Source organism: Podarcis melisellensis, assembly GCF_964234715.1.
Source record: "Podarcis melisellensis genome assembly, chromosome: 2".
In the NCBI taxonomy this organism is placed as follows: Eukaryota; Metazoa; Chordata; class Lepidosauria; order Squamata; family Lacertidae; genus Podarcis; species Podarcis melisellensis.
In genome coordinates, this window is record NC_138529.1 from 20,242,366 (window position 1) to 20,269,786 (window position 27,421).

The window sequence follows — 27,421 nt, forward strand, 5'->3', positions numbered from 1 at the left end:
CAGGCTCTGCGCTGCCTCCCCCCCCCAACTGTAGGGCGGCTGAGTAGGAGGAGGTAGGCAGACTCTCGAGGCCCCGCGGTGTGCCCTCCCCTGCAAGGAGCTCAGTGATGGCATCCAGGGCGGGCTTAGAGGAACAGTCGCCATTAGACAGCTTGCCTCACTGTTTGATGTTTAAAATATTCATTTCTTAATTTTGGGCTTAAAAAAATTGGGGGCGTCTTATAGATGGAAAAATAAGTGGTCACTTTTCAGTAGTGTTTACTAGTATGCTGTGCATCCACACTGAACCACAGTTTGTTTTGATATGATGCATGAACTGTGTGCCACCTTTTTTTATTATGCCCCTTTCCCTTATGGCTTTTTAAAAGTTAAAGGGACCCCTGACCATTAGGTCCAGTCGTGGTCGACTGGAGTTGCAGCGCTCATCTCGCTTTATTGGCCGAGGGAGCCGGCGTACAGCTTCCGGGTCATGTGGCCAGCATGACTAAGCCGCTTCTGGCGAACCAGAGCAGTGCACAAAAACGCCGTTTACCTTCCCACCAGAGCGGTACCTATTTATCTACTTGCACTTTGGCGTACTTTTGAACTGCTAGGTTGGCAGGAGCAGGGACCGAGCAACTGGAGCTCACCCTGTCGTGGGGAGTCGAACCGCTGACCTTCTGATTGGCAAGTCCTAGGCTCTGTGGTTTAACCCACAGCGCCAACTGTGTCCCTCTTACACCTTTTACAGCAGCACAAAAATTAGGCAGGTGAAACTTTTTCCAACATGCAAATGGACAAATGGTGGGGGAAAGCCTCACAAGTTCAGTTTCCTTGTCAGGCTCACCCTCAAGGCTCAGATACAGAGCAATGCATTCCTTTTCTGCATGTGTTAGAGTAGCTTGAGCAAACGAGTACATTTGAGTTTCGCAGGAAGACCACCAAGCATGAGAGAGAGAGAAAGCACAGAACACAGAGGACTTCTCAGTATGTTGTTTATTGGCTGGTTGGAAGCAGTACATGGCCCATTTCACACAATGGCCACTTGTCATCAGATAACTGTCACTAGTCAGGGGAGATCGAGAAGCACCAGAAACAGAGGTCTACTGCAACCATTCATAGAGTCTCCATGTACCCTGTTTCTTCGTAGGAGTGTGGGAGACAAGGAATTGTCCCGTGGGGTTGATACTACATCATTATTCCTCAAGCTAGACATCAGTGAGGCAAGCCAAGTTGTAAGGGAAGGATGTTCTGCAAAGCCGGTTGTATGTGTGCATGCTGGGAAAGAGCACAAAATAGTGGGATTACTGGGGAACCGGCATAAAATAGTGGAGGGGAAAGAGAGAGGCAGAGAGGAGCTACTTTGGGTTGTTCATGAAGAGTGCCATTAGCATGGTGGAATTAGCACCATGAATTCTTATCAGGTCTGAGTAGGAATATGGGAAACAGGCAACATGGTTATCAAAAAGAGGGAGAAATCAGCACCAAAACCCAAAAAGGGGATCCCTGTTTTCAAAGCCTATTATCAAAAGGGGATGATAAGGAAGAGATGCAAGCAAGGCTGAAATGGTTATCAAGCTGCAGAACTCCGTGACGTGACAGCAGCATCATATAAACGAATAATCCCAAAGAAATTCTTATAATACAGCCCAGTCCTATACCAAATTGGATACATGCCAGACTCTGCATGGGATTGCAGGCTTTTAGGTCCGAAAGGACTTTTGCTGTTTTCCCCAACAGAATTTTACAACCAGAGCATATTTGCAAATGTTCCTCGATTGTCATGACTATTACAAGATTGGATCTAAAACAAAAGAAAAAAATCCCTGGTTGCTGTCCCAAAGGAGGGGGTGTAGGGAGAAAATGGGTGTCATGGCTACTACAAATGTGTACTCTTCTTTATTTTGAACCTTCAGTGATAACTTCAGTCCTCAAATGTCAGATTTCTTGCAATCCAGAGTAAATAATGAAACACTTTTTGTCAGCTAGATGCTCACAAAACACTAAATGCCTCTGTCATAATTCTTTGTACTGAAAGGCAACAAATAGATTCAAGTGCTAGGACCCCTGTAGCAGGATGGACAGTTACAATTGACAGGATCCAACCCAAAAAGCTGCTGTGACCTCACATTGTACTGCCTTGGTGGTTGAGTCTGTCGCATTGCACCCCTCTAACAGCTAAGCCAAAAGTGCCTCTTGAGAAGCTACATTTTTCTGTGTGTATTATTTTCAGAATAGCTGCCCAGACAAATGAATCATAAAAGTATTACTTACAAGGTGGTAAGCATTTTATTCATGTGATAGGGTAACATTAAACTGAAGAGAGAGAAAAGCAGGCAAGCATTTTTCTTATTATCTCTGGTCCCAGTGCTGTGGGACTACAGCACTAAGATCAGAGATGAACCTCTGCCTGCTGATGAAGCATCAACTTTGAGTCATATGACATCAGGTGATTGACAGGTGGGCAGTCCCACCCACCTGTCAAAATGGTCCACAGGGGGTGAGTCAGTTCTGGATTGGAGGGTATGAAATGTTAAGGGGAGACCGAGAGAAAGAAGGGGAAAAAGATCAGGTGACAGCAAGAGAGCTGAAGTGGAAAGACAGGATGTGTGCAGCTATGAGAAAGCTGGATTTAAGGGAAGAAAAGTTGAGAAGCCACTGTTCTCCAGTAGGAGAACCGTTCAGGTCATTATATATCATGTTTTGATGGGGTTAGTACAGGGACATCTGCATGAAAAAATAGTGTTTTTGGAGGGAGTAAAGCAGTCAAAGGCTACTTTGTCACCCAAAACAAGAAGGAAAAGAGTGCACATTTTGCCTAATATCTCTCATGCTACAAATTTGCTCTTTTTTAAAAGGAAGGAAGGAAGGAAGGAAGGAAGGAAGGAAGGAAGGAAGGAAGGAAGGAAGGAAGGAAGGAAGGAAGGAAAGCTGGGAATCAGACTTATTGTTCGGGGTGGCAGCAATTCCACTTTGCTCCATTCCCACAGACACCTATGGATTAGCATTACCTAATCAAAATTTATTCATGTCAAGGAATTGGGATGGATGGATGGATGGATGTTTGTGTGTGTCCCCCCCCCTTTATTAGACATCACAGGCATACTTTGGTTGACGAATGCCTTGCAACTCGAACGTTTTGGCTCCCGAACGCCACAAACCCAGAAGTGAGTGTTCCAGTTTGTGAACGTTCTTTGGAACCCGAATGTCCAATGCGGCTTCTGATTGGCTGCAGGAGCTTCCTGCAGCCAATCGGAAGCCACGCCTTAGTTTCCAAACATCAAATGGACTTCCAGAATGGATTCTGTTTTACTTCCAAGGTACGACTAGTTATTTTAACCGTGTTAGCTCAGATTGTACTAAAAAGCCATGCCTAGGTGTTTCCCTGTGTTCCAAGGACTCTCTGTTCAGCTGCCTTCTTCACACCTATGGGACTAACCTGTATGCGATACAGATGATGGGGAAGTCCAGCTGTGTTCTTGCCTGATAAGACCAGAACCATCTCTTGTGGAAGTTGCAGAAAGTGCAGGCAGGGGGTTGCACAAGAACATAAGAAAGGAAGCAAAGGAGAGCAAAACTGTGTGGGAGGTCACCCTAGGGGATTGCTATTGTAGCTATGGCCTGCCTAATGCTGTTGGACTACAACTCCCACAATCCTTTGCCCTGCTGGATGGGGCTGAAAAAGTCCAATACCTGGGGGTGGCGGGATGACACAAATCAGCCCGTATGCAGTTCAGCCTTTGAAAAGTTGTCTTTCTCAAGGACCACATTTTGTCTGATTGGAGAAAATTAATTTAATTTAACCCTATGGATTGCCTCTAAAGAAGAGGCAAGGAAATATCGCTTTAAGGCTGTGGGATTTACTTCTGAGTAAACAGTTAGAGGATTGCCTGTTACGATTGCCACTAGGACCTTTATGATAAACGAAACCCCATAAAAGCCAGGGTAGGGGGAAAGCTTTTTAAAAGAGCCTCCTGCAAAATCTGATTTCTTAAAAAAAATGTAATTCTGTTTTCTAGCTTGGGTACACGTCTGAAGATTTGGAGGACAAAATAATGAGAAATGGAATCTGTATAGTGCTTTCAGATGCTCTAAGCGTATCACGTGAATTAGCTCATTGTAATTCTTGACTTAGAGGGCTGCTGTAAGAATTGCAATGAGATAATTCACGTGATGTGCTTAGTCAGTAGCATTATCTGCCCATACTGCAGATGGGGAGGGAAAACACTAAGGCTTAGAGAGAACAACTTTGCCTAAGGCTACCTAGCGAGTTCATGGCAGAGGTGGGGTTTAAACCGGGGACTGCTCCATTAACATAGCTCACTTTCTTAGCCAATATGCTACACCAGCTCACACTTACATTCTTGATTAAGGAGATTCTCGTTCGTGAGAATCACTGAAAGCAGCGGTTTTGGTCTCAGAGGCCGGTATGCAGAATCAAGGCCAACAGGGGTGGGCAGTAAACAACAGACTGCGACCAAACCTTTGGTCCTCTTTGGTGTTTCTAGGCTGACTCGACTTGCCAGATGTGAAAAGCTTACCAGCTGCAAAGCCATGAATGCTTTATGGCAGGCACCCCCAAACTCGGCCCTCCAGCTGTTTTGGGACTACAACTCCCATCATCCCTAGCTAACAGGACCAGTGGTCAGGGATGATGGGAATTGTAGTCCCAAAAACATCTGGAGGGCCGAGTTTGGGGGTGCCTGCTCTACGGACTTGATCTCGCAATCGCCACCAGGGTTAGGCTCTACACACAACTGGCAGATCTGTGCCAGCCTAGCCTGGGCTTTCATGGATTAACGCCCGACGCCCTGTAGAAAGGCAACGCTCCTCTTCTTTCACGACAACACTGGCTGGAACGGGCAAGGCGAGAGACTGCGTGGTTAAGAGAGGTAGGAGGCAGCTGGAAGAGGAAAGCGGGGATGGAGAAACTCCCCGCTCTCCAGCCCGTGTGTGATTATTGCTGGGGTCGCAACCAGGCTGCCCCCCAGGAAGGCTAGAAGTGCACATTGAAGGAGCAGGGCTGGCTGGGGAAGCCTGGTACAGTGGGGAAAGGCGGTCGGAGGTCAGAGGTATCATTCACCATCATCATAAATAAGGCCAGTGCGGCTTTGTGGGGGGGGGTGTCTGCTGCTGGGACTTCTGCACATTAGATAGCTGAGTGCCCGTCTCCACGGCATTGAGGGTGGGGGGGAAGGAGGGAGGAGGTGCCTGGGGCTCCCCAAATCACTTCTCTATCTCAGCTCTCTGCTCTTTCCTCGATTCAGTCACCACCTGCAGGAGACAAAATGCAAAAAGCCGGTAGAAAACAGGTCAGAGCCGAGAGGGAAAGGCAAGACCGTCTGATAGGTATATTGCTGAGCGTGGAATAGGCAACGCTCACAGGATCACAGACAGGGCATTCCACAGTTCCTTGCAAGGAACACACCTGAGTGCTACATTTGGGATAGGGTTCATTTTGTTGTTGTTTAAACCAACAAAAAATGTTTCTAGGCCTCAAGATGGTCAGCCATGGTTTGAGCAGTTGTGAGTTAAAAGCTGGAGGGAGAAGGCTGGGTGGGATTTCTTGGCGTTGGCGGGGACATTTAAGTCTCTTGCATACCGCTCTGCCTCTCCCCGTGGCTGATGTAAATAGAAAAAAGGTTATGCTAATATATGTAAAATTGCACTACTTGCATGATTTATACAGCAGGAGGTGTCGACATGCCACTGTACCACTATGGCTGCTCATGCTTTCTGTGTCGCCACCCCAAATCCACAACACACGAGAGAAGGGGTGCCAACTTGAATAAAATATTATGTGGGGGCCAGGTAAGCCCCGCCCCACACAATCAATCATATGATGCGGCATGCACATGCCATTTGAATTAGAATGCCCATCAACTTTGTGGGGGCCTCCCCCCCTCAAATATTTTATTGTGGAGGTCAAGGCCCCTAGGAGTTGGTTCCTACGCATGAGAAATTGTTTGCATTTCCTGCAGAGTTCATTTTTGCACTGCCTCATCTGCACCTACACTGAAGCTATTGTGCTGCACCCTGCACAGTCATTTTGTGTCGTGTTGTGCCCCCACCACAGTCATTTCAGAACATCAATCTGTTAGCCGCCATCCATCCTCCAACTGCCTCCAGACACTCACATCAGGCAAACCTTCCCTTCCCCTTTGCTCTAGGCCTAGATGCAGTCCTCTCTATAGAGAATTTCTCCTGCTAAGACTACACTGAGGTCTGGGCGCTCTATCCTCCCCTCAATTCGGGAGAAAGAAAGGTAAAGAACTCGCCTCTCCATCCCGGGTCTCAATTGTTTTGATCAGCACTGTCTTCCTAGAGTGGCTCTCCACCGTTGGCTCTGGCTCTGAAACTACAAGGGAGGGGGGCATTCAGAAGAGAGGGCATGGCAGTTTCAATACAATATGCACCTCCCCCGGCATCACCAGCACCCCCCCAAAAAAATACTCCAGTCCAAGCTGGGTGAAATCAGAAGGGATTGGAAGGGGGGAGGAGAGAGGGCTGGACTCGATGGCCCTTGTGGTCTCTTCCAACTCTATGATTCTATGAGGTGTGATTTCTTCCTGCCAGTTCCCAAGGAAGAACAGCAATAAAAGCTAAGCTCAGGTGTTGTCTGTGGTGGGTGAGGAAGATGATGTTAGAATTCCTGCTCCGTGATTGTAGTCATGGGATTGTTGTCTATCACATGATGACGGTGTATGTTTTGACTCCACAGTGGGAAGTGACGGAGACAGGATGTTTGTGTTACTGTGTTCCGTGAAGTGGGACTATTGTCCTTTGTTCTTTCTCTTTGCTGTCTGATGCTAGAGAGAGAGAGGGAGCCATGTTGCAGTGCTCCGTGTGTTTATATGTAAATAGATTAGCCAAAATGCTGAGTTGCTGAGGTCTGTTACGCATGATGCGCAAACTCTGCTGATCCCTAAGTGTGCCGGTGTCGGTTGGCATCGGTGTCTGTGATGTTTGGGCTGAAGAAAGCTTTTGAAGCTCCTGAACGATTGACCAGGAGGGAGAGAACATGCCAGCTGGGCATGTGTCTCTACCAGGGTCCTACTCGAGTGTAGGCAGAGCTCCTGAAAGATCCTCCAGGGTAGATTTTTGCAATCAGTTGGTGTGCTCCCAGAAATGTCAACCATAAATCCATCTTTGGGTGAGGTGGAGCTCAACAGCTGGAAAGGGGTGTAAGTCAGAGCAATGAACATGGTCTCTTCCAAAAGTCCATGTTTGTGTGCAGCAGTGTGCGTAAGCACACATGATGCATTTTTTTATGTATTCCAAATATGGAGCTATAAGCTTACCTGTCGTTTTGAAGCCGAAGGAGGCCATGGACTGAACTGGCACTGAAATCCTGCAGGGAACAAGCCACAGTGAGCTCTACAATGAAGTCCCCCAGGAAGGACTTGGCTGGTTCAGAGAGATGCTGAAAACGCCTCTTGGAAACATTAAGATAAATTCAACAGTGTAAATGGGTTTCATTGGATGTAATACAGTGGTACCTTGGTTCTTGAACATAATCTATTCCAGAAGCCCATTCGATTCCCGAAACATTCAAAAGCAAAGGTGCAGTTTCCAATTGGTGCATGCACCCCAGAAACAATAGCCGACAGCCACATTAAATGTTCGGCTTCTGAAAAACGTTTGAAAACCAGAAAACTTACCGATACTTGCGGGTTTTCGGCGTTTGGGAGCCGATTTGTTCATCAACTAAGCCATTCGAGAACCAAGGTTCCATTGTAATGGAATACTGAATGGTTTAGTTTATGTAAAATATGCAGGGATTTATGATATCCAAATAAGCCATAGAAAGAGAAAAAGGGAAGTCACAGACATTTCAAGGTTGTTTAAATGAATATTCTAAAGCAGGCTTCCTCAGCCTTGACCCTCCAGATGTTTTGAGACTACAATTCCCATCATCCCTAATCACTGGTCCTGCTAGCTAGGGATCATGGGAGTTGTAGGCCAAAAACATCTGGAGGGCCAAGATTGAGGAAGCCCGTTCTAAAGTGCAAAGGAGAAAATTTAATGAAAATTAAAATTAAAATAAAACGTCTCTCTGGTCCCTTCTTTCCGATCAGGAATTGATGTATGTGGTCCCTTCTTTCCGATCAGGAATTGATGTTTGTACCAGCTTTGTTTTTGAGAAATCCTTGGCATGCATGGAAGTTTGTGCACTATTAAATGATATCCTGCGGTGTGGGAACTAATGGGTGGACAACAAAAAGGGATTCTGCAAACACTTATGGTGGCTGAGAGGCTTATACTGCAAGGCTGGAAGGACAAATACCCACCCACTCCTGCAATCCACTACTACTCAGTGGCCTGAAGCTCTCACTGCCCTTTCTACATTTAAAACGCATGGCTTAAAATACAGGTGTCTCCCCACTTGTGCGAGTGGGGAATTACCGTATTTTTCGCTCCATAAGGCGCACCTGACCATAAGGCACACCTACTTTGGGGGGGAGAATTCAAGAAAAAAAATATGCATCTCCTGGGGGCTTTTGCAGGAGGTGGGGGAAGTGAGAGAGCCTCACTCTGTCCCTTCCCCCACCTCCCGCACAAAGATAGCCAGGGATAGCCGCACAAAGCCTCCCCAGGGCAGTGAGATCAAGGCTCCCCGCTGCCCTGTGGAGGTTTCGCGGGCTACCCCAGAGCTGCTCAGGAGGTTGTCAGGGCTGGTGGGGGAAGCCCGGTACGCCCCCAGCCCCAGGAACCACACATTCGCTCCATAAGACGCACAGATATTTCCCCTTAGATTTTAAGAGGAAAAAAGTGTGTCTTATGGATTGAAAAATACGGTGCCCTGTTCGCCTCTGTCCCGCCCCATTCTGCCCCTGTTCTACCCCATTGGGGCATTGAAAATGGTGCACATCTCGAGATGGCAAAACTGACTGGAAAACTCAGAAATCAAGAGGGCAATAACTTTATAAAAGAACGGGGGAAACATATAAGTTATTTAAGAGATGGAAACACTGGCAGGATTTTGATCACACTTGTCGTGTCATGATTACCATGGACAATATGGTTCGATAAAAAAGAATGCTGGAGTATGGAAAAATATGCAGTAATAAATGTTTAAAATGCGACTCCATGGAGGGGGAGGGAGTCCTGAGATTCAGAGGAATCTCCACATATGGATATGTTTTTTATTCTTGGCATATAACTTTGTACTTGTAAAACCAAATAAAAATGGTTTAAAAAAAGAAGAAAGAAAACGGTGCGCATCTCAGCAGGAGGGAGCATGTGAGACGATTGGGGAGTTGCCCTCATATGGTATGCTTATTTAAATCTTGGCATTTAAATTAGAAATCATGTGATGTTCCTGTTGTTAATGACAGCTGGCGGTGTTTTCTCTTTCATCTCTTTCCTTCTGTCATATTTACAAAAATAAAATATAAAGACCTTGAGAAACCAATGAGCTCCTTTAAAACCGCTCTCCTCCTCTGATCCTGCAAAGGCAGAGATGGATCCACCGTGAGATGGGCCGAACCATGCAAAGAGCTATAGGGGAGTCCTCACCTGCTCTCCTCCCCCTCCAGCAGCTTGCGGTAGGTGGCAATCTCGATGTCGAGGGCCATCTTGACGTTCAGGAGGTCCTGATACTCCCGCAAGTGTCGTGCCATCTCTTCCTTCATGTGCTGAATCTCCTGCTCTAGCCGTGCCACCGTGTCCTGGTACGAGCCCATCTCCACCCCGTATTGGTCCTCCAGGTCTCGCATCTGCCTCAGCAAAGCTTCGTTCTGGGGAGGAAAATAGAAGCAGAGCTTACATGGGGGATGCAGGGAAGCAGGTCTAAGAGACACCTTACCCAGAAGCCATACCGACTCCCAAATCCTGCTCCTAATTCTCAACCCAGTGAGAACAGGCAAGGCTGTGGACTCGGAGCTTCCCAGGCCTTGGAAACAGGACGCAAGGCTGGCAAGGGCTGAAAATAGTTGTCCTCTTTTTTCCCAGCTGCAAAAACGGACACAGTCACAGAATCTGGAGCATCCCACAATTATTATTATTATTATTATTATTATTATTATTATTATTTACATTCGCATCTTGGTTTTCGAACAGCTTAGTTCACAAACAAACAACTTGGAAGTCAAATGTCGCAAATCCGGAAGTAGGTGTTCCAGTTTGAGAACTTTGCCTCAGAAGCCAAATGTCCAACGCGGCTTCCAAAGCTTCTGATTGGCTGCAGGATGCTCCTGCAGCCAATCGAAAGCCACGCCTTGGTTTCTGAACGTTTCTTAAGTCGAACAGACTTCTGGAACACATTCTGTTCGAAAACCAAGGTACAACTGTATTGAGTTTATTTACTGCCCTATACCCAGAGGTCTCAGGGTGGTTCACAGCAAAGATCACAACATATATAATCAGAATACAGTGGTACCTCAGGTTAAGTACTTAATACGTTCCGGAGGTCCGTTCTTAACCTGAAACTGTTCTTAACCTGAAGCACCACTTTAGCTAATGGGGCCTCCTGCTGCCGCCACACCGCCACTGCACGATTTCTGTTCTCATCCTGAAGCAAAGTTCTTAACCTGAAGCACTATTTCTGGGTTAGCGGAGTCTGTAACCTGAAGCACCACTGTAAAAACAACAACCCAATAACACACACACACAAACCCCAGAAAAGAGCCACATTTTAAAAGGGTATAGGATGTATACATACACAATCACACTGCAAAATGTGGCACTGGGCAGAGAGAAGTCAGAAGTTCCAATGACCTCTGTGCTCAATTACACAGCATATATCGTTTTTCAGCCTTTTATGGTTTTGAAGCTAAACTTGAAAATATATGATGGGGATGATAGCTAGTGAAATCCCTGGTGAACTCACAAAGGCCAGAAGAGGACACCAATGGCATCATTCGCTCAGGTTGCAGCCTTGAATCCTCACCCAAGAATACAAAACATTTTGCAAAGATGGGAGGCTGCTCAGCTGCTGCCTCCCAAGGAACTAGAAAAGAGGGCTCAGGACAGGAAGGGCGTCCTACTGACCGTTCCTTTGAGTCCATCCACTTCACAGGTGAGGCTCTGGATCTGGCGCCGGGATTCGTTCATCTCCTGCTTGGCCTGGCGAAGCGCTTCGTGGTTCCGGTTGGCTGCGTCCGACAGGTCAGCAAACTGCAAGCGGTTGGGGGAGTCAGTGGAGAGAAGGGAAAGACCCACCCCCAAGACCATCTCCTAGTCTATTAGGGGGTCTGGAAACCAAGCCATATGAGGAGCAGTTGAAGGAGATGGATATCTTTAGCCTGGAAAAGAGGAGACTGAGAGGAGATAGGATAGCCATCTTCAAATATCTGAAGGGCTGTCACATGGGAGAGGAAACAAGTTTGTTGTCCCTTGCTCTGGAGGGCAGGATTCCAACCAATGACTTCAAGTTACAGTCAAACCTCGGTTTTGGAACGTCTCGGCTGCCAAACATTTCAGAAGCCAAACGCCAAAAACCCGGAATGCTTCCATTTTTTAACATGCCTCAGAAGTCAAACAGCTTCCGGGGTGTGTTTTCCAATTTTCCTCACAGAACTTGCTGATAAGCAAGTTTGATCCTTGGTTTTCGAACGTTTCAGAAGTTGAACAGACTTCCGGAACGGATGACATTCGAAAACCGAGGTTCCACTGTACAAGAAAATAGATTCCAACTGAACATAACGGAAAACTTTCTGATAGTAAGAGCAGTTCGACAAAGGAACGGTCTCCCTCAGGAAGTTGTGGACTCTCCTTCCTTGGAGGTTTCTAAGCAGAGGTTGGGTGGCCATCTGTCATGGATGCTTTAGCTGAGATTCCTGCATTGCAGAGGGTTGGCCATGCTGACCCCTGGGGTCCCTTCCAACCAGTTCTATAATTCCTAGCAACAACAAACTGTTTGTGTGTGTGTGTTTTGAAATGGCACTATAGTCATAGCCGGCCGTCCCAGACTGTACTCCAAGGAAAGGGGAGCCTGTGGAGTCTCCAGATGTCACTGGACTCTAGCTCCCACCCTTCCCAGCCAGGATAGGCTCTCCATCAATATGTAGCCCACCCTCCCGCCTGTCAAGGCTTCAGGGAATCCTATTCCTCCCATGGTGGGATGCCAAGAAGCAGAAAAAATGAGTTATTGGTAAAGGTAAAGGGACCCCTGACCATTAGGTCCAGTCATCACTGACTCTGGGACTCCGGTGCTCATCTCGCTTTATTAGCTGAGGGAGCCGGCATACAGCTTCCGGGTCATGTGGCCAGCACGACTAAGCCGCTTCTGGCGAACCAGAGCAGCGCATAGAAATGCCATTTACCTTCCCGCTGGAGTGGTACCTATTTATCTACTTGCATTTTGACGTGCTTTCGAACTGCTAGGTTGGCAGGAGCTGGGGACAGAAGAATGGGAGCTCACCCCGTCGCTGGGATTTGAACCGCCGACCTTCTGATCCGCAAGTCCTAGGCTCTGTGGTTTAACCCACAGCGCCACCAGCATCCCCAATGAGTTCTTACCGAGTACTTTATTTAATATTCACAGAAACGAAGGAATGCAATCTCTCTTAGATAATGGTGTTGCTCCAAGTAAAGTCCCACCCCCTCAGTCCCTCCTATTCTATGTCACCACTGGCTGATCTGTGCTTTCTGCCTCTGAGCTTTCTGTTCTGCTACTCTCGCAGCACACCTGGTCCTGGGGGGGGTCAGGAATGCTTTCAAGAGACACTGATTCTGTCAGCTGTCACGCCCCTGGAGCTGCTTCTTCCTACTGTTCCTCTCCCAATATTTCCCAGCTTCTCCCCTCAGCAGCCTCTGAACTATGCCCTTCTGCAAACCGTGGTTCTAAATCTATACTGTCCTCCTCTTCCTGGGAAGGTAAAGAGAGGGGACGGCGGCTCCCAACATTCCTCCCCAGTCCAGCCCCTGACACCACCCTTGTAGCTGCACCCAGTTTAGGTACCTTGGATTTGTACCACTCCTCGGCCTCCTGCAGGTTCTTGACCGCGATGCTCTCATACTGGGTGCGGATGTCCCGCAGGGCGGCTGTCAGGTCCGGCTTGGCCTGTTCCACCTCCACTTGCACCTGCTGCTGGCTGTGCATGCTCACCTGCATGTCGTTCAGCTCCTGCACACGCCGAGACATGGATGGGGAAAAGGATACAAAGATGCAAAAGAACACAGACATGACAAATCACACACAGAGAGTTTGTAAGGGGAGATACTACAAAAAGAGCACAAATGCAGAGGAGTACAGCCACAAGGAGATGCAGGCCCATTATACGTAGCCTCCCTAACGTGAGACTACATGGCAGAGAAAGTATGCTTCTCGGGTTTTGTCTCATTTATATACCACTTTTGGGCCCCCAAAGTGGTGAATAACATTAAAACATATCATGAAAGAAAGATAAAGCAGAAATTCGATACATACGCTAGATTGAGCAAAACAATATTTTTAAAATAGCACAGAAATTCGATCAAGAATAGCAGTTAGGCAACAGGATCTGGCTATTAATCTATAGGTGTGGCACATCAGAGGCGGTAGAAATCTGCCATTCAACTTTGCTTTTTTCCCTTTCTTTCTTTCTTTTTGCATAAGGAAAGGACTAATCAGAACTACCTTGTTTTCTTCTTACACTGCCTGTAAGATGTTAGGCAGTCCTAAGCTTTCCCCCAAGTCATTGGGGGAGTTCAGGGGTAAAAGGTGATGCTGAGAATGGCTGGAGAAAAACAACAATTTATTCTCTCTGTGTCTCTGTGTCTGTCTGTCTCCCTCTCCCTCTCCCTCTCTCTCTCTGTCTTTCTTTCTCTCCGTCTCACTGAGGGTTACCAAACTTTGGCACTGCTTTATTCCAGCTGCTGGAATAGCATCATGTGCATTTGCATGAAGATTTGGGGAGAAAGCGTGCTTGTATGTGGCATAGTACTGGAGGAAAAAAACAGATGAGGAGGTCACTTACTGGCATAGAGGAAATGCGTGGACTGACTTGATTTAAACAGGAATTTATTTGGGCAATGAGCTTGTGGAAAACTGATTTGGGGTAATGTTCCTATTATAAGATAAATGTTATGGTATTCTGATGTTATGGTATTCTTAGGTGGCACAAAATCTGTGCATGGAATAAAATACTTTGAGATTGGTGAATACGCTATGTGCGTACCCTATACCATGCCCCACAGCATTTCCAGGGGGTGGGGCATCAGTCTTGTCTTTGTTTTTCTTCCACTTTTTATTTTATTGGCTTCTTAACAAAAAAAAAAGTGAAAACATAACAAAAAGAAAGAAAACAAAAGAATCCAAAATTTAAAGCATAAAGTATCACAGCCTTGAATGACAGATGGACACATTAGTACAAAATTCCCATATACGGCACAGTTACACATTCAAGAGTGGGGCCGTGGGTGCAACTATATCTTTGTTATTCACTAGTAGACAAAAAAGAAGCAGCAGCAAGTGACTATCTGCTGCATGCAAGGGTTTCTCAGCTGCATCAGTCCTGCAAATCTACATACCTGAAGGAGCGTCTCCACCCCCATCGTTCAGCCTGGATGCTGAGGTCCAGCTCTGAGGGCCTTCTGGCAGTTCCCTCACTGCAAGAAGTGAGGTGACAGGGAACCAGGCAGAGGGCCTTCTTGGTAGTGGCGCTCACCCTGTGGAACGCCCTCCCACCAGATGTCAAGGAAATAAACAACTATCAGACTTTTAGAAGACATCTGAAGGCAGCCCTGTTTAGGGAAGCTTTTAATGTTTGATGTTTTATTGTGTTTTTAATATTCTGTTGGGAGCGGCCCAGAGTGGCTGGGGAAACCCTGCCAGATGAGCGGGGTATAAGTAATATTTATTATTATTATTATTATTATTATTATTATTATTATTATTATTATTAACCCTGGATACAAGCTATCCTGCTCACGCACCCAAGGGTGGGGCTGGGGATGCAACTGCACTTCTGCTGTTTACCACCAGATGGAGCACAAGCAAAATGGCTTCTGCAAGAACCTCAGGACATCAGAAATGTTAAAGGACTCTAAATGGGATCTCCATGAAGCCAGTGCGCAAAATCTTCCCCTACCCCATGCCCACTTCTGCTGCTTCTCCTGCAGCCCCTTACCTGTCTCCCAAGGCTGCCACCATCCTCAGGAACAAGCCATGAGTTTGGGATAAAACGTAATTCCTCTTGCGAGGCATGTATTGATAAGGTTTGAGCCCAGTCTTCTGCCCTCCGGGGAAGCAGCAGCTGCTGCCATCAGTACAAATGGCACACCTGTCCAGTTGTATAGGGTTCAGCTGAACTCTCAAAAGCCTCTATGTAAGCCAGTCAATGAACTAGTTGTAGTAAGGTTGAAGCTTACTGGGAAATGATATATAATGAATAACATTTGGGGGGGGGGGACGATACCAGAAGCTTTTCTCTTGGGAATTATAGGGACAGAACTACCTAAATTGTATAGAAATTTATTTATGTACGTGACTATAGAGGCAAGAATGTTACTTGCCCAAAAGTGGAAATAAGGAGAAATCCCAGCAAAGGAAGAATGGATGCAAAAACTTAGGGAATATGCAGAAATGTCAAAACTCACCGGAAGAATAAGAAATCAAGATAACAAACTTATCATAAAAGAATGGAAATGGTTTACTGTATTGAATATTTACAGATAAATTGTAAACAGATAAAAATATTAGCGGGATTAATGTCATAACCTGCAGTTTTATAAGAGTATTTATCTATAGTAGATAAAGAAACGAGTAAGTTAAATTAATCTGGAGATGCAGAAGATAGAAAAAAATGAATTCAAGGAATCGCAGAAAGAGGGGAAGTCAAATTTTGAAATGTCAAATTGATTGGAAAACTGTTGAAATGTATAAATTTGAAAATATAAATAAAAAACTAAAAAAGAGAGAGAGAAAGGGAAGTTTCAAATCTGCCCTCCACTCAAAGGCCACCCCTGTTATTTCCCATACCTCTTCATGTAGTTTCTTGAGGAATTCAATTTCATCCATGAGAGATTCGATCTTGCGCTCCAGCTCCAGGCGCGAGAGGGTGGCATCGTCCACATCCTACCATGCCAGGGAGGAGAAACGAGCCATGATCAGAATCGCAGCAAGCCCCTTTCCATTTTAACGTGAAATACATATGGGTCAGAGAAGGATCGGGGAAAGCAAACAAGGTAATTCCAGCCTCATCCCCCAGGCTGCGATGGTGGGCTGAGGGGGAGAGAACAGAGTGCCTCAGTTCAGCACCACGGACAGCAGCCACAGCTGCCCAAAGCTGCTTTCAAGAACTTGGCTTGAGCCTTTACTGTTCAGTAGGAACCTCCACCCATGTACGAGTGCAGGAGCTAATACGTGTGGCAGTTTGCAAACAGCAGAGTGTGCTGGGACCCTGCAGTTACTCAAGGGTAAGTGGGCTAGCCTGCCCCGCCTAGAGCCCCGCTTACCTTGCGGAACAAAACCAGGTTCCCTTCAGCATCTTCGCGCTTGTGCATCTCCTCATCCAGCCTGTAGAGGATAAAGAACAGCCAAGAGCTAATAATAGGGCTAACTCCATCGTTTGTCATCTTCCCCCAGGCGACACACTCCCCACTTTGGTCACACTTCTGCTCTGCTGCATAAACTCCTGGCATCTTTTCCCTTGCACCAGAAGCAGTCTGTTTTTTATTCCTCCCTATGCTCTGGATTCTGCTTTTATGGGCCAAGCAGGATGCAAGAACCAGTCAAATGAGCTGCACCCAGGAGTTCTTGCCTCTACCCTCCCTTGCTGCCATCTGCCACACCCCTACATTGCAAGAACGCAATGCCAAACAGACTTCTCCAGCCCCCTGAGATTGGTCGACCCTGTGCTGGTAATACCCACAGGGCTTACCTAAAGCAGATAGCCAGTGCAGGGGAAGGAGGGAAAAGTCACTAAGAAGTACAGTGGTACCTCGGGTTACATATGCTTCAGGTTACATACACTTCAGGTTACAGACTCCGCTAACCCAGAAATAGTGCTTCAGGTTAAGTACTTTGCTTCAGGATGAGAACAGAAATTGTGCTCCGGCGGTGCGGTGGCAGCGGGAGACCCCATTAGCTAAAGTGGTGCTTCAGGTTAAGAACAGTTTCAGGTTATGTACGGACCTCCGGAACGAATTAAGTACTTCATCCGAGGTACCACTGTATCAGGAATAGGGAACATTTGGTTTGAGGTGGAGATGGAGCTCAAGTGAAATTGAGACCGTTCCAGAAATGCTTTGCATTGGCATCAGAATCTTTTGGCCATTTCATGTTTATTCAAGTTGCATTCTCCATTCTCCTCCTTGGGAAGGGATGGTTTTTCAAGACACAGACGGATGCTGTCATTTGGCCACACCCTTCCCCAGTGATGTATTCTCCACTCCACCCCGCAACACCAACGCCACCATCTCCCATAGTCCCTGAGCTGACGCAGGAGACAGATGGCACTATTAGGGCAGGGAGACTGGAGAACATGGCAAGTCCCACGTCACTCTGGATGGCTGAAGGGGACCACGCCCCACCTCTCTCCCAGGCTTCTGCTCCTTGCGCACGCCTTATCCACCCCTCCTCTTCTTCCCAAATAGCCCACCCCCACCCTGCCCCATCTGCCACAGCGTGAGTGATGCCAGGATGCAGAAATTCAAACCCCACCCCACGGCGCCATGGGGAATGCAGTCGCGAGGCTGTGGCTTTGCTTGCTTTTGCCTTCTAGCAGAGCGATGTGCGCATGGAACCCCTCTCGCGTGTGCAGCGTGGGACCCCATGCGCGCCACATGCCCCTTTTAAGGAGGCTGCTGCTACCCCACCCACACTGGCTACCCACCTCTCGCAATTCCTTGCCAGCTGACAGGGATTCCCCCTGTCCTCATCATACTACCCCTGGAATAGAGAGCTCTCTGGCTAAGGGCGTTATTGCTCTGGCGGAAGCTCTCTCGCCACACCCCACTGCTCTACCAAGTTCCAGAAATAGCCATCTTCTTGCACCCTGCCCCCACCCAGACATCTCATGGATGACACAAAGCAGCAGAAGTTCATCTCCTCCCTGCCACTCTCCACCATCGCATTCCTGTTTCCAGGACCCACGGTCCCACAATGCATGTAGCTCTTCTTCTCTCCTGTATCCCTTGCTTTATTGCCCTTTATCACTATTTATTTATTTATTTATTTATACCCCGCCCATCTGGCTGGGTTTCTCCAGCCACTCTGGGCAGCTCCCAACAGAATATTAAAAACACGCTAAAACATCAAACTTTAAAAACTTCCCTGAGCAGGGTTGCCTTCAGATGTCTTCTAAAAGTCAGGTAGTTATTTATTTCCTTAACATCTGATGGGAGGGCGTTTTACAGGGCGGGTGCCACTACTGAGAAGGCCCTCTGTCTGGTTCCCTGTCACCTTGATTCTCACAGTAAGGGAACAGCCAGAAAACCCTTGGAGCTGGACCTCGGTGTCCGGGCTGAACGATGCGGGTGGAGACACTCCTTCAGGTATACTGGGACGAGATCAGCACCAATTGTGCTCTGAAACGTACTGGGAGCCAATTTAGGTCTTTCAGGACTGGTATTATATGGTCTGAATGGCCACTCCCAGTCACCAGTCTAGCTGCCGCATCCTCCTGCCATGTTGGGCTCATCCCATTAGTGGAGAATTATTTCCCACCACACCCTTCCCACCCCACAGACACATCTCAAGGGCCAGTCTTACTTATCTGCTGTGTGTATCAACCTTCCTAGAATCCCTATATCTCCCAAGACATCTTTTTATTGTGGCTGTTTGTTTGTTTTTTTAATCTATCCCTCAACACAGTTCTGGATGGAACAGTTTCCAATCAACCATCTTTCCACAATCTCCATCGGGAGGCGGAACCAAAACGAAAAGATTCTAGCAAGCCTTTCCAAAGTGCAGAATTCCTGGCTTGCAACTCTCCCTTCTGCAAGTCATCAAAGTTCAAATTCAATGCCTCCGAGTCTCCCAGACCTACACCGTCAGTGCAGAAAAATCCTAACACACTTACTCAAAAGCAAGTCCCAGGATGTCCGGTTCTCAGTGTGCATAGGATTCCATGCACAAGCCTAACCATGTATTTTCAGAAGGAAGTCCTATTGAATTCAGCAGGGCTTACTTGCAGGCAAATGGGGTTATGATTACATCCTTAATTGTTGTCCCAGACTCTTATGCAGCAGTGGGTATACAGCCCCGGAACACTGGATCCCAGGTTTACCGGGGTGCAACTTTAATCCCTCTTTTAGGATTGAGAATAAGTTCCCAGAACAATCCATCACATTCCCCCATCACTGCCTGAGGCTAATGAAATTAAATTAAATAAGAAAAGCTGTCTGATTGCAGGGCAATGATTCATCATTTGTAATGCATGCAGTTGGAATATAATGAGTGGATTAGAGAAAGAATTGTATAGATTTAGTTGGTTCCCATTTGTTTATCAATCATATCAGGAACCTAGGAGGCTGGCCATTGGTCCATCTAGTGCAGTATTGCCTGCACCAACAAGAAGAGACCCTACAGGGTCTCAGACCCTTGGTCCTACCTGGAGATGCAGGAGAATGAACCTGGGACCTTCTACATTCAAAGCAACTGCTCTACAGCTGATGCACTGTCCTTCCCCACAAGGTGTTATATAATGCCGTTTCCCATTTTTGCTGCTTTGCTTTTGAGCTGGAAACTAAGGAAGAAATGTCTGGATCCCAGAAAGGCCCACTGCTAGACAGTCATGCCACCCCTCAGGACTTTGGGGTGTAGAAGGACACTTACAGAATGAGCAAGTCCCCCAAATGCAGCAGAACTGGCACGCCACATTTCGAAGCAAATTAAGTATAATACGTATTCCCACCCAAAGAGCCTGAGCAGTTAAGTGCACAGTCTTAAACCATCACTTTCTGAACCTTCCTTACTTAACCCACATATCCACTAGGCTGCATCGATGGACTCTGCTGACTTGGAGGCAGGACAGGGGTGGCTATTATTTCAGGCCGAGTCCCTAACCCTGCCCTTTTGCAAGAGGACCTGGAATTGTGCCTCTCTGGCGCTGCCACCAATTAAAAGTCTTGCTATCTTCGGAGGGAGAAGTGCCATCAGAGTGCGACCCTACCTCGGAAACCCTCTTCCCTATTTCCAAGCAGAGAGTTAGCAGAGATTTCTGAATATTCAGGGAGTGGGATAAGGGACTCTGCACGAGCTCAGAGGCAACCATCTTCATCTACTCCAAATGATGCTTTTGGGGGCCGGGCTGACTTCATATTCATCTACCCAGAAGGATCTCTTTGGGGGGGGGGCTGACTCCAATTGAGTTCTGTCTTGTCTTTTGCTTCATCTTTCTCAGGACCCTCCCACCACCCGAAGGAGAACCCAGGAATCCGGGGGGGGGGCGCCTGCCGCGATTAACCCCTCCCGCCCCGCCCCAGCCACTTAAAACAGCGCACAAGGCTGAAGTTCCGTTCTCCGCACAGGATGTGGCCCGGCTTGCCCCCTCCATCTTCCGAGCAGGACCCAGGCGTCCTGGCACGCCCCCGCCCCCACCCCTGCGCCTCACCTCTGCTTGAGGGCAGCCAGATCCTCGGCCATGTTGTCCCTCTCGACCTGCAGGCGGTCGCGATCCTTGCCCAGCGCGTCCACCTGCCTGCGCAGCTCGCGGAGCTCGTCTTGGAAGAGGTCGGCGGCGCGCGTGGGCTCCTTGGATCGCGCGTGGCCCAGCTCGGCCAGCAGCGCCGCGTTCTGCGTCTCCAGGTAGCGCACTTTCTCGATGAAGCTGGCGAAGCGGTCGTTGAGCTCCTGCAGCTCCTGCTTCTCGTTGCTCCGCGTGGCCAGGAACTCCTGGTTCAGCGCCTCGGCTACCGAGAAGTCCAGCTTCTCGGCCGCCCCGTAGGAGTAGCGCGGAGCCGGCGCGCTGGAGGAGCGGAAGGTCACCGCGCCACCGGCCCGGTAGGAGCGCATGGATGCCGCCGTCGAGGGCGCGCTCAGCAGCCGCGTGGCCGAAGAGGACGAGGCCAGGCGGGACGAGGAGTACGACAGCGGGGACAGCATGGGCGGCGGCCCGAAGGTGCGGCGGTACGAGGTGGCGCGGATGGCGCCGGAGTGGTGATGGTGGCTCATGGCGCAGCGGCTGGGCGCGGAGAGAGATGGAGGAGAAGGAGAAGAGGCGGCGTCGAGGCTGGGACGGAGCCGCGAAGTTCTCGACGGGGGAAGAAGGCGCCGCCTTCGGAGATGCCTCTTTATAGGCCCCCAAGTCGCGAACTGGAGGGGGGAGGAGGGCAGCAGCAGCAGCAGGAGGAGGCTCCTCCTCTCTTGGATGCGGCCCAGAGCCCCGCATTGCAGCCCCGTCGTCTGGGAAAGGGAACCACCCCGCCCAGGCTACTCTGCAAAGATGCTCTGGCGGGCAGGAGGGGAGGGTGGGCGGGATCCCAGGCGCCCTGCTCGGTCCTGTCCGGTCCACCGCCCTCCATGTCATACGTGCCAACTCCCTGGGTGCACGAGCACCCACAAAATTCCCCGTGGATGGGCCGGAGCACCCACCAATTTCGGTGCCAGGACCATGCATGCTGCATGGCACCCACGGTCGCGGTGCCAAGCTGGCACGCCTGCTCCAGGTTGTTGGAGAGACAGAGCATCGCACTGCAGCCCCCCCCCCCACCTCCTCCCTCCTATGCACGTTTCTGTAGAAGTGAATCCCCTCGATTATCCGCAGCGGACCTGACACCCAGGGCCTTGCAGAGCCAGGCAGAGGCCCGGGCCAGGTAGATAATGTACCCCCCCTTTTATAAATAAGTAAGTATATAAATAATATTCACAAAAGTTATGCTGACAAATAATTTTATTTCAAGGCTTGAACCGTATCTGCATACAAAGATAAAATGGAAAATACAGTGGTACCTCAGATTAAGTACTTAATTTGTTCCATTCTTAACCTGAAACTGTTCTTAACCTGAAGCACCACTTTAGCTAATGGGGCCTCCTGCTGCTGACATGCTGCTGGAGCACGATTTCTGTTCTCATCCTGAAGCAAAGTTCTTAACCTGAAGCACTATTTCTGGGTTAGCAGAGTATGTACCGTATTTTTCGCACCATAGGGCGCACCGGACCATAGGGCGCACCCAGTTTTTTTGGGGGGGAAATAAAGGGGGGGAATTATTTTCACCCCCAGGCATGGGGCTGGGGCGGGGGAAGCTCAAGCTTCCCCCGACCCCAGCCCCCAAACAGGCAGCTCTCTGCAAGCAGCGGGAGCGCTCCCGCTGCTTGCGGAGAGGTCCGCGAAGCCTGGACGCGCTGAGCTCAGTGCGCGCAGGCTTCAGCATGCAGGCAACTCTCCACAAGCAGCGGGAGCCCAGCGCTGGGCTCCCGCTGCTTGCGGAGAGGTGTGCGAAGCTTGGAGAGCGTGAGGGGTCGGTGCGCACTGACCCCTCTCACTCTCCAGGCTTCAGCGAAAGCCTGCATTCGCACCATAGGATGCACAAACATTTCCCCTTCATTTTTGGAGGGGAAAAAGTGCGTCCTATGGTGCGAAAAATACGGTAACCTGAAGCATAGGTAACCCGAGGTACCACTGTATAGATATACAATAGTGAATATGCTGACCGAGGCCCCGTCTGGGCCTGCTGACACCGGACTGGGACATCAAGGCCAGGCAAGAATGGAGAAGTACATCATTCACGGTTGGGGTCTCTCTCTACCCAAGGTGGGGGAAGTGCCTGCGTGGGGGGAGCTAGGGCACAGGGCGGTGGATCACCAATTCTCCCCCTAGATCTGTCGGCAAAAATGGAATGGGTTGGTTAAATATGTCAGGGCAGTGGTTCCCAATTAGTTAAATCCTGTTTTTCAAAAGCCAACCCATGGACCCCGCTGCTTTTGAAATATTTTGACTCCTCTATGGTGGTTTTTGTTCAGAGTCGTCCGGGACTGGACCTAATGGTCAGGGATCCCTTTACCTTTTATGACTATATTCAGACCCAGTGAGCACTCAAGCCATTGCATCTTGCTCCATCTGCACTGATCCAACTGCACTGGCTACCAAAGAGTTTCCGGGCCCAATTCAAAGTGCTGGTTTTGACCTATAAAGCCTTAAATGGCTCAGAACCACAATACCTCAAGGACCGCCTCTTTCCATATGAACCTACCCAGACCCTGAGATCATCCCTCTTTTGTGTGCCTCCCCCATCGCTTGCTTAATAAGTCACTCTGCGTTTGCCAGCTTCCATCTGAGAAGCGGGAGAGAGAGAGAAATTGATCACAACAACAGCAGCAGCAGCATTGTCAAGTACTTCAACTTGCATATGCAGCAAGCATGAAACTATGGGGATACACACACACACACACACACACACACACACACACAAATGCAAGTCATGGGTGATGCAGGCAAGAGAGCTCACACCCACAAGCTGACTCACATAGGTCTGGTACCTCATCCAATTTACCAACCTTGCAGTCTGCATAGAAATCAGCTGCGGTTGCAGGGAGACGTCCATGCCGACAAGCCATACGCCAAGAAACCTCTTTAAAATCTCATATGCATTTCATATCGCAGTTGGTCTTATCATTCCTGACCACCGCTCCACGCACATATATATATTAGGGAGGCTAGATTTTTTGGAGCTGAAGAGCTGCATCAGAAAACTTTGACAGAAGCCCTTTCTTTGTCTTTCCCTCCCATGTAATAATTTTTTATTATTTTACATAAAGTTATACACAATAACCATAACCATTCCAAAACATGAGAATAGAGAAGGTTCTTTTGAACCTTCAGACCTCCTTCCTTCCCTCCATTTCAAAAAGTTTAATCTGTTCCATTTCAAAAAGTTTAATCTGTTTTCCTGAATCTTTTACTGTTATCAATCTATTATATAATCACAATAACCAAAGTTCATTTCACTTTACAGGTGTCATTCTATCCCTGCCAATGATTTCAACTGTCTACTGCGGCCTTTTAAATATATTACAAAATTATTCCAGTCTTTTAAGAATCCTTGGTCTTCCTGGTTTCTGATCTTTCCTGTCAATCTTGCCATTTCTGCATATTCCATCAATTTGATCTGCCACTCCTCTCTGGTCGGTGCTTCTTCATTCTATCTCTGGGCTAAAAGCATCCTTGCTGCCATCATTGCATACATAAACAGTCTTTTATTTTCTTTTGGTAGTTCCTCACCTATTTTATAACTAACAAAAAAGCCTCTGGTTTTTAATAAAAGTTTTCTTAAACATTTTCTTTAATTCATTATATATCATTTCCCAGAAAGCTTTTACCACCCCTTTACAGAAGTCCTTTCAGTGCTGCTGCTTCTCCCTGACTGATAGTCCTTGAGGTCAACTGTTTTCTTCCACCCAAGACACACACATATGCCCACGGCAAATGCTTCTTGCTGCTTCACCTCCCAAGGTTCCTTGACTGTTCAATTTCCCCCTCCCAGCCAGCGTTTTCTCTCCAAGGCTTAACAGTGCAGTCTGATGATTCATATGCTCTAGTAAGTCCCATCGTCTCCAACTGCACTATACAGTTAAAAAGCAGTATCATACCACTTTAAACAGTCGTAAAGGTAAAGGGAAGGGACCCCTGACCATTAGGTCCAGTCGTGGCCAACTCTGGGGTTGCGGCGCTCATCTCGCTTTACTGGCCAAGGGAGCCGGCATACAGCTTCTGGGTCATGTGGCCAGCATGACAAAGCCACTTCTGGCGAACCAGAGCAGCGCACGGAAACGCCGTTTACCTTCCCACTGGAGTGGTACCTATTTATCTACTTGCACTTTGATTTGCTTTCGAACTGCTAGGTTGGCAGGAGCGGGGACCGAGCAACGCAAGCTCACCCCGTCGCAGGGATTTGAACCGCTGGCCTTCTGATTGGCAAGTCCTAGGCTCAGTGGTTTAACCCAGAGCGCCACCCGTGTCCCTAACTTAAACTTACAATAACTTATAATAAGACTAAACCTTAACACTGTATACCGAACACCACACCAGAAGAAAAAGAGATAGAAAGGGAAAGGGAAACCTAGGCTCCTTTTGGCCTTACTTTTATAGTTAGCATGACCTTGACAGAAGAGATAAAACAAGTAGTTTAAACCAGCTGTACTCCACTTCCCTGAAGGAATAACCCAAACATCATGAACTGTCTGCTTGTTTCTTTCACACAGAGAAGCTTCCAGAACCCTCTTGAATTAAGTAGAATAGGAAAGATCTCTGCACATCAGATGAATACTTTCTGTACTAAGAAATGCAAACTGACAGCCAACCCCCCCCCCCAAGCTGATGGGCATTGCCATTAAATGTGTGCGTCCGCCATGTCACGTGATCCGTTTTGCAGGGGTGGGGTATTCTGTGATATGTCATTGATGCAATCATAGGGCATCCGCAGTGGATTCTTACTGGATCCTCTACACATTCTACTTTTATTTGAAATTCTGTGATGCTTCCTTAATGTCATTCCAGAGACGGCAGTCTGATATTAGAGCACAGCAAAAGTAGGACATGCCCCCTCCTGCATAGCACAAATGTTTGCAAATGATACAGATTTCAACAGGAAGCAACAGAACAGTGTGTCCGCTCTCTCCCAGCCACAAACAGTATTAGGAGTTGGATCATGTGTAACTGCCCTGACAACTGGGAAACAATGGCCTGCGAGCGCTCCAATTGGAGAACAGCCTTTTCCAAAGGTGTCATGGGTTTTGAAGATGCTTGAACTCCAGATGGAAGGGAGAAATACACTAAGAGGAAGGCACGCTTGGCAAACCCTCACCGTGATCAGCTCCCGCCCGGAAACCTATGTCTCCACTGTGGAAGGACGTGTGGGTCCAGAATTGGCCTCCACAGTCACTTATGGACTCACTTTTAAAACCGTGTTTATGGAAGACAATCTTACTCGGCTGTGAGTGATCGCCAAAGGAGAAGAAGACCTAATACCTCTCTGACTGGCACAAAAAGGGGGAAATAGAAATCTACTCCCTTATGGCAACACCACTCATACAATCCATCAGCCTGCCAGAGAGAGTACTCTCAGTGGGAGTCGGGGGGGGGGAGGAAAAGGGAGAGAGGGAAAGAGAATAGCTGGAGGGGTTTGTACAGTTCTTGACCACCTGCTGAGGTTGCCAATATCTAATTAATGCCAGATACAGAGTAGATGCCCATTTAATGGGGCCTTCCAGCCTCACTGCCAAGTAACGTCAAGAGCTGGAATATTTTGAGATCTAACAAAACCTATTTCATATGTGGCATGCCATGGGAACACAGCCGTGTTTATATTGTAAGAAAAATCAAACTTCTCTGTCCTGGAATGTTGAGCCATACAATCTCTGTCAGCTGAGATATCAAAAATGCACTGAAATGGCAACACTGACTGGAAAGCTCAGGAACCAAGAAGACAAAAACTTTAAGAAATAATGGGGGGAAATTACAAATTATTTAGGAGACCACTGTAAGCAGATGTAAACATTGGCAGGATTTTAATAACACTTGTAATGTAGCTTGTAATGTACTTGTAATGTAACACTGTGGATAATATGGAGAGATACAATGTATGGATTGTGAAATAATATGCAGTTGAAGATGTTGACAATTGGACCTATAGTGGGAAGTCAGGAGACTCAGAAAAATCTCAATATATGGTTATGTATTTGGTATTGTTATAACTTTTTGTTTGTAAAATCAAATTTATTTATTTATTACAAATAAAATAAAATGCATATACATATTTACTTATCTTGGCTCAATTTAATTTAAGTGGGTTTTCCTGGGGGGAAGTGGTAAAGCATTGTAAAGCATTCTGAATATGGAAAGGATAGAAATCATAGCAAATGTGCCCAAGATCTGATGGTGGGTGGGTGTCATATCATAGTAAGCATAGAACAAGCTGGGTAATCAGATTGCCAAGCATTTCCTGCAAACCCCTCCGGCTCTTAATGATTAATAGAGTTTAGCTTTAAAAAAAAATAACAGGAAAAAAGAACCTAAGAGATCTGATCCCTCATCAGCAGGAAGTGCTGAAGACAAAGAGGGAGCCAGACAGCCGCAGATTAAAAGACAAGCAAAAAATAAAACCCTGCCCTTGCTATTATTACAGTTCTTATTCCCTGGCTGCTTGAGACACACACTAAAATATATCCCTCCTCAAGAGCAGTTTATAAAATCGGCTGAGGTAGAATATAGTTCCACTGGTACTGCTGATCTCATCGCCTGGCAAGCGATGTGATGTTGGGGTGGCCTTCCTTAAGCTGCTGCAGATTTGGCCTTCCTGAACGTTTACTGAATGAGACCACATAACACCGGTCCAGAAAGACCTGCATTGGCTCCCAGTACGTTTCCGAGCACAATTCAAAGTGTTGGTGATGACCTTAAAAGCCCTAAACGGCCTCGGTCCAGTATACCTGAAGGAGCGTCTCCACCCCCATCGCTCTGCCTGGACACTGAGGTCCAGCTCTGAGGGCCTTCTGGCGGTTCCCTCATTGTGGGGATTAAGATGGAGGCAGCACCCGCCAGCCAGCTTAACACTGCTCTCAGCGCCAGGACCTAAATTA

At 47.7% G+C, this 27,421-nt stretch overlaps 1 protein-coding gene across 1 annotated transcript; it reads right to left on the reverse strand.

Moving 5' to 3' along the window:
- Positions 1-3,385: 3,385 nt before the first annotated feature.
- On the reverse strand, positions 3,386-21,786 carry PRPH (peripherin). The gene is made up of 9 exons (XM_081898776.1): positions 20,460-21,786; positions 16,360-16,420; positions 15,884-15,979; positions 12,884-13,048; positions 10,972-11,097; positions 9,499-9,719; positions 7,281-7,330; positions 6,258-6,337; positions 3,386-5,253 (listed from the first exon to the last, which is right to left on the reverse strand). The coding sequence occupies exons 1-9, from the start codon at positions 21,017-21,019 to the stop codon at positions 5,206-5,208; spliced, it is 1,407 nt and encodes a 468-aa protein (XP_081754902.1). The 5' UTR covers positions 21,020-21,786; the 3' UTR covers positions 3,386-5,205.
- Positions 21,787-27,421: the final 5,635 nt, after the last annotated feature.

Bases quoted from the DNA above. Each gene is read 5' to 3' on its own strand.
- PRPH (XM_081898776.1), bottom strand. From the start codon at position 21,019: ATGAGCCACCATCACCACTCCGGCGCCATCCGCGCCACCTCGTACCGC. The intron at 16,421-20,459 runs GTGAGGCGCAGG...TATCCTCTACAG, and splicing joins CTGGCTGCCCTCAAGCAGAG to GCTGGATGAGGAGATGCACA. The intron at 7,331-9,498 runs GTGAGGACTCCC...TGTTCCCTGCAG, and splicing joins CTGGAGGGGGAGGAGAGCAG to GATTTCAGTGCCAGTTCAGT.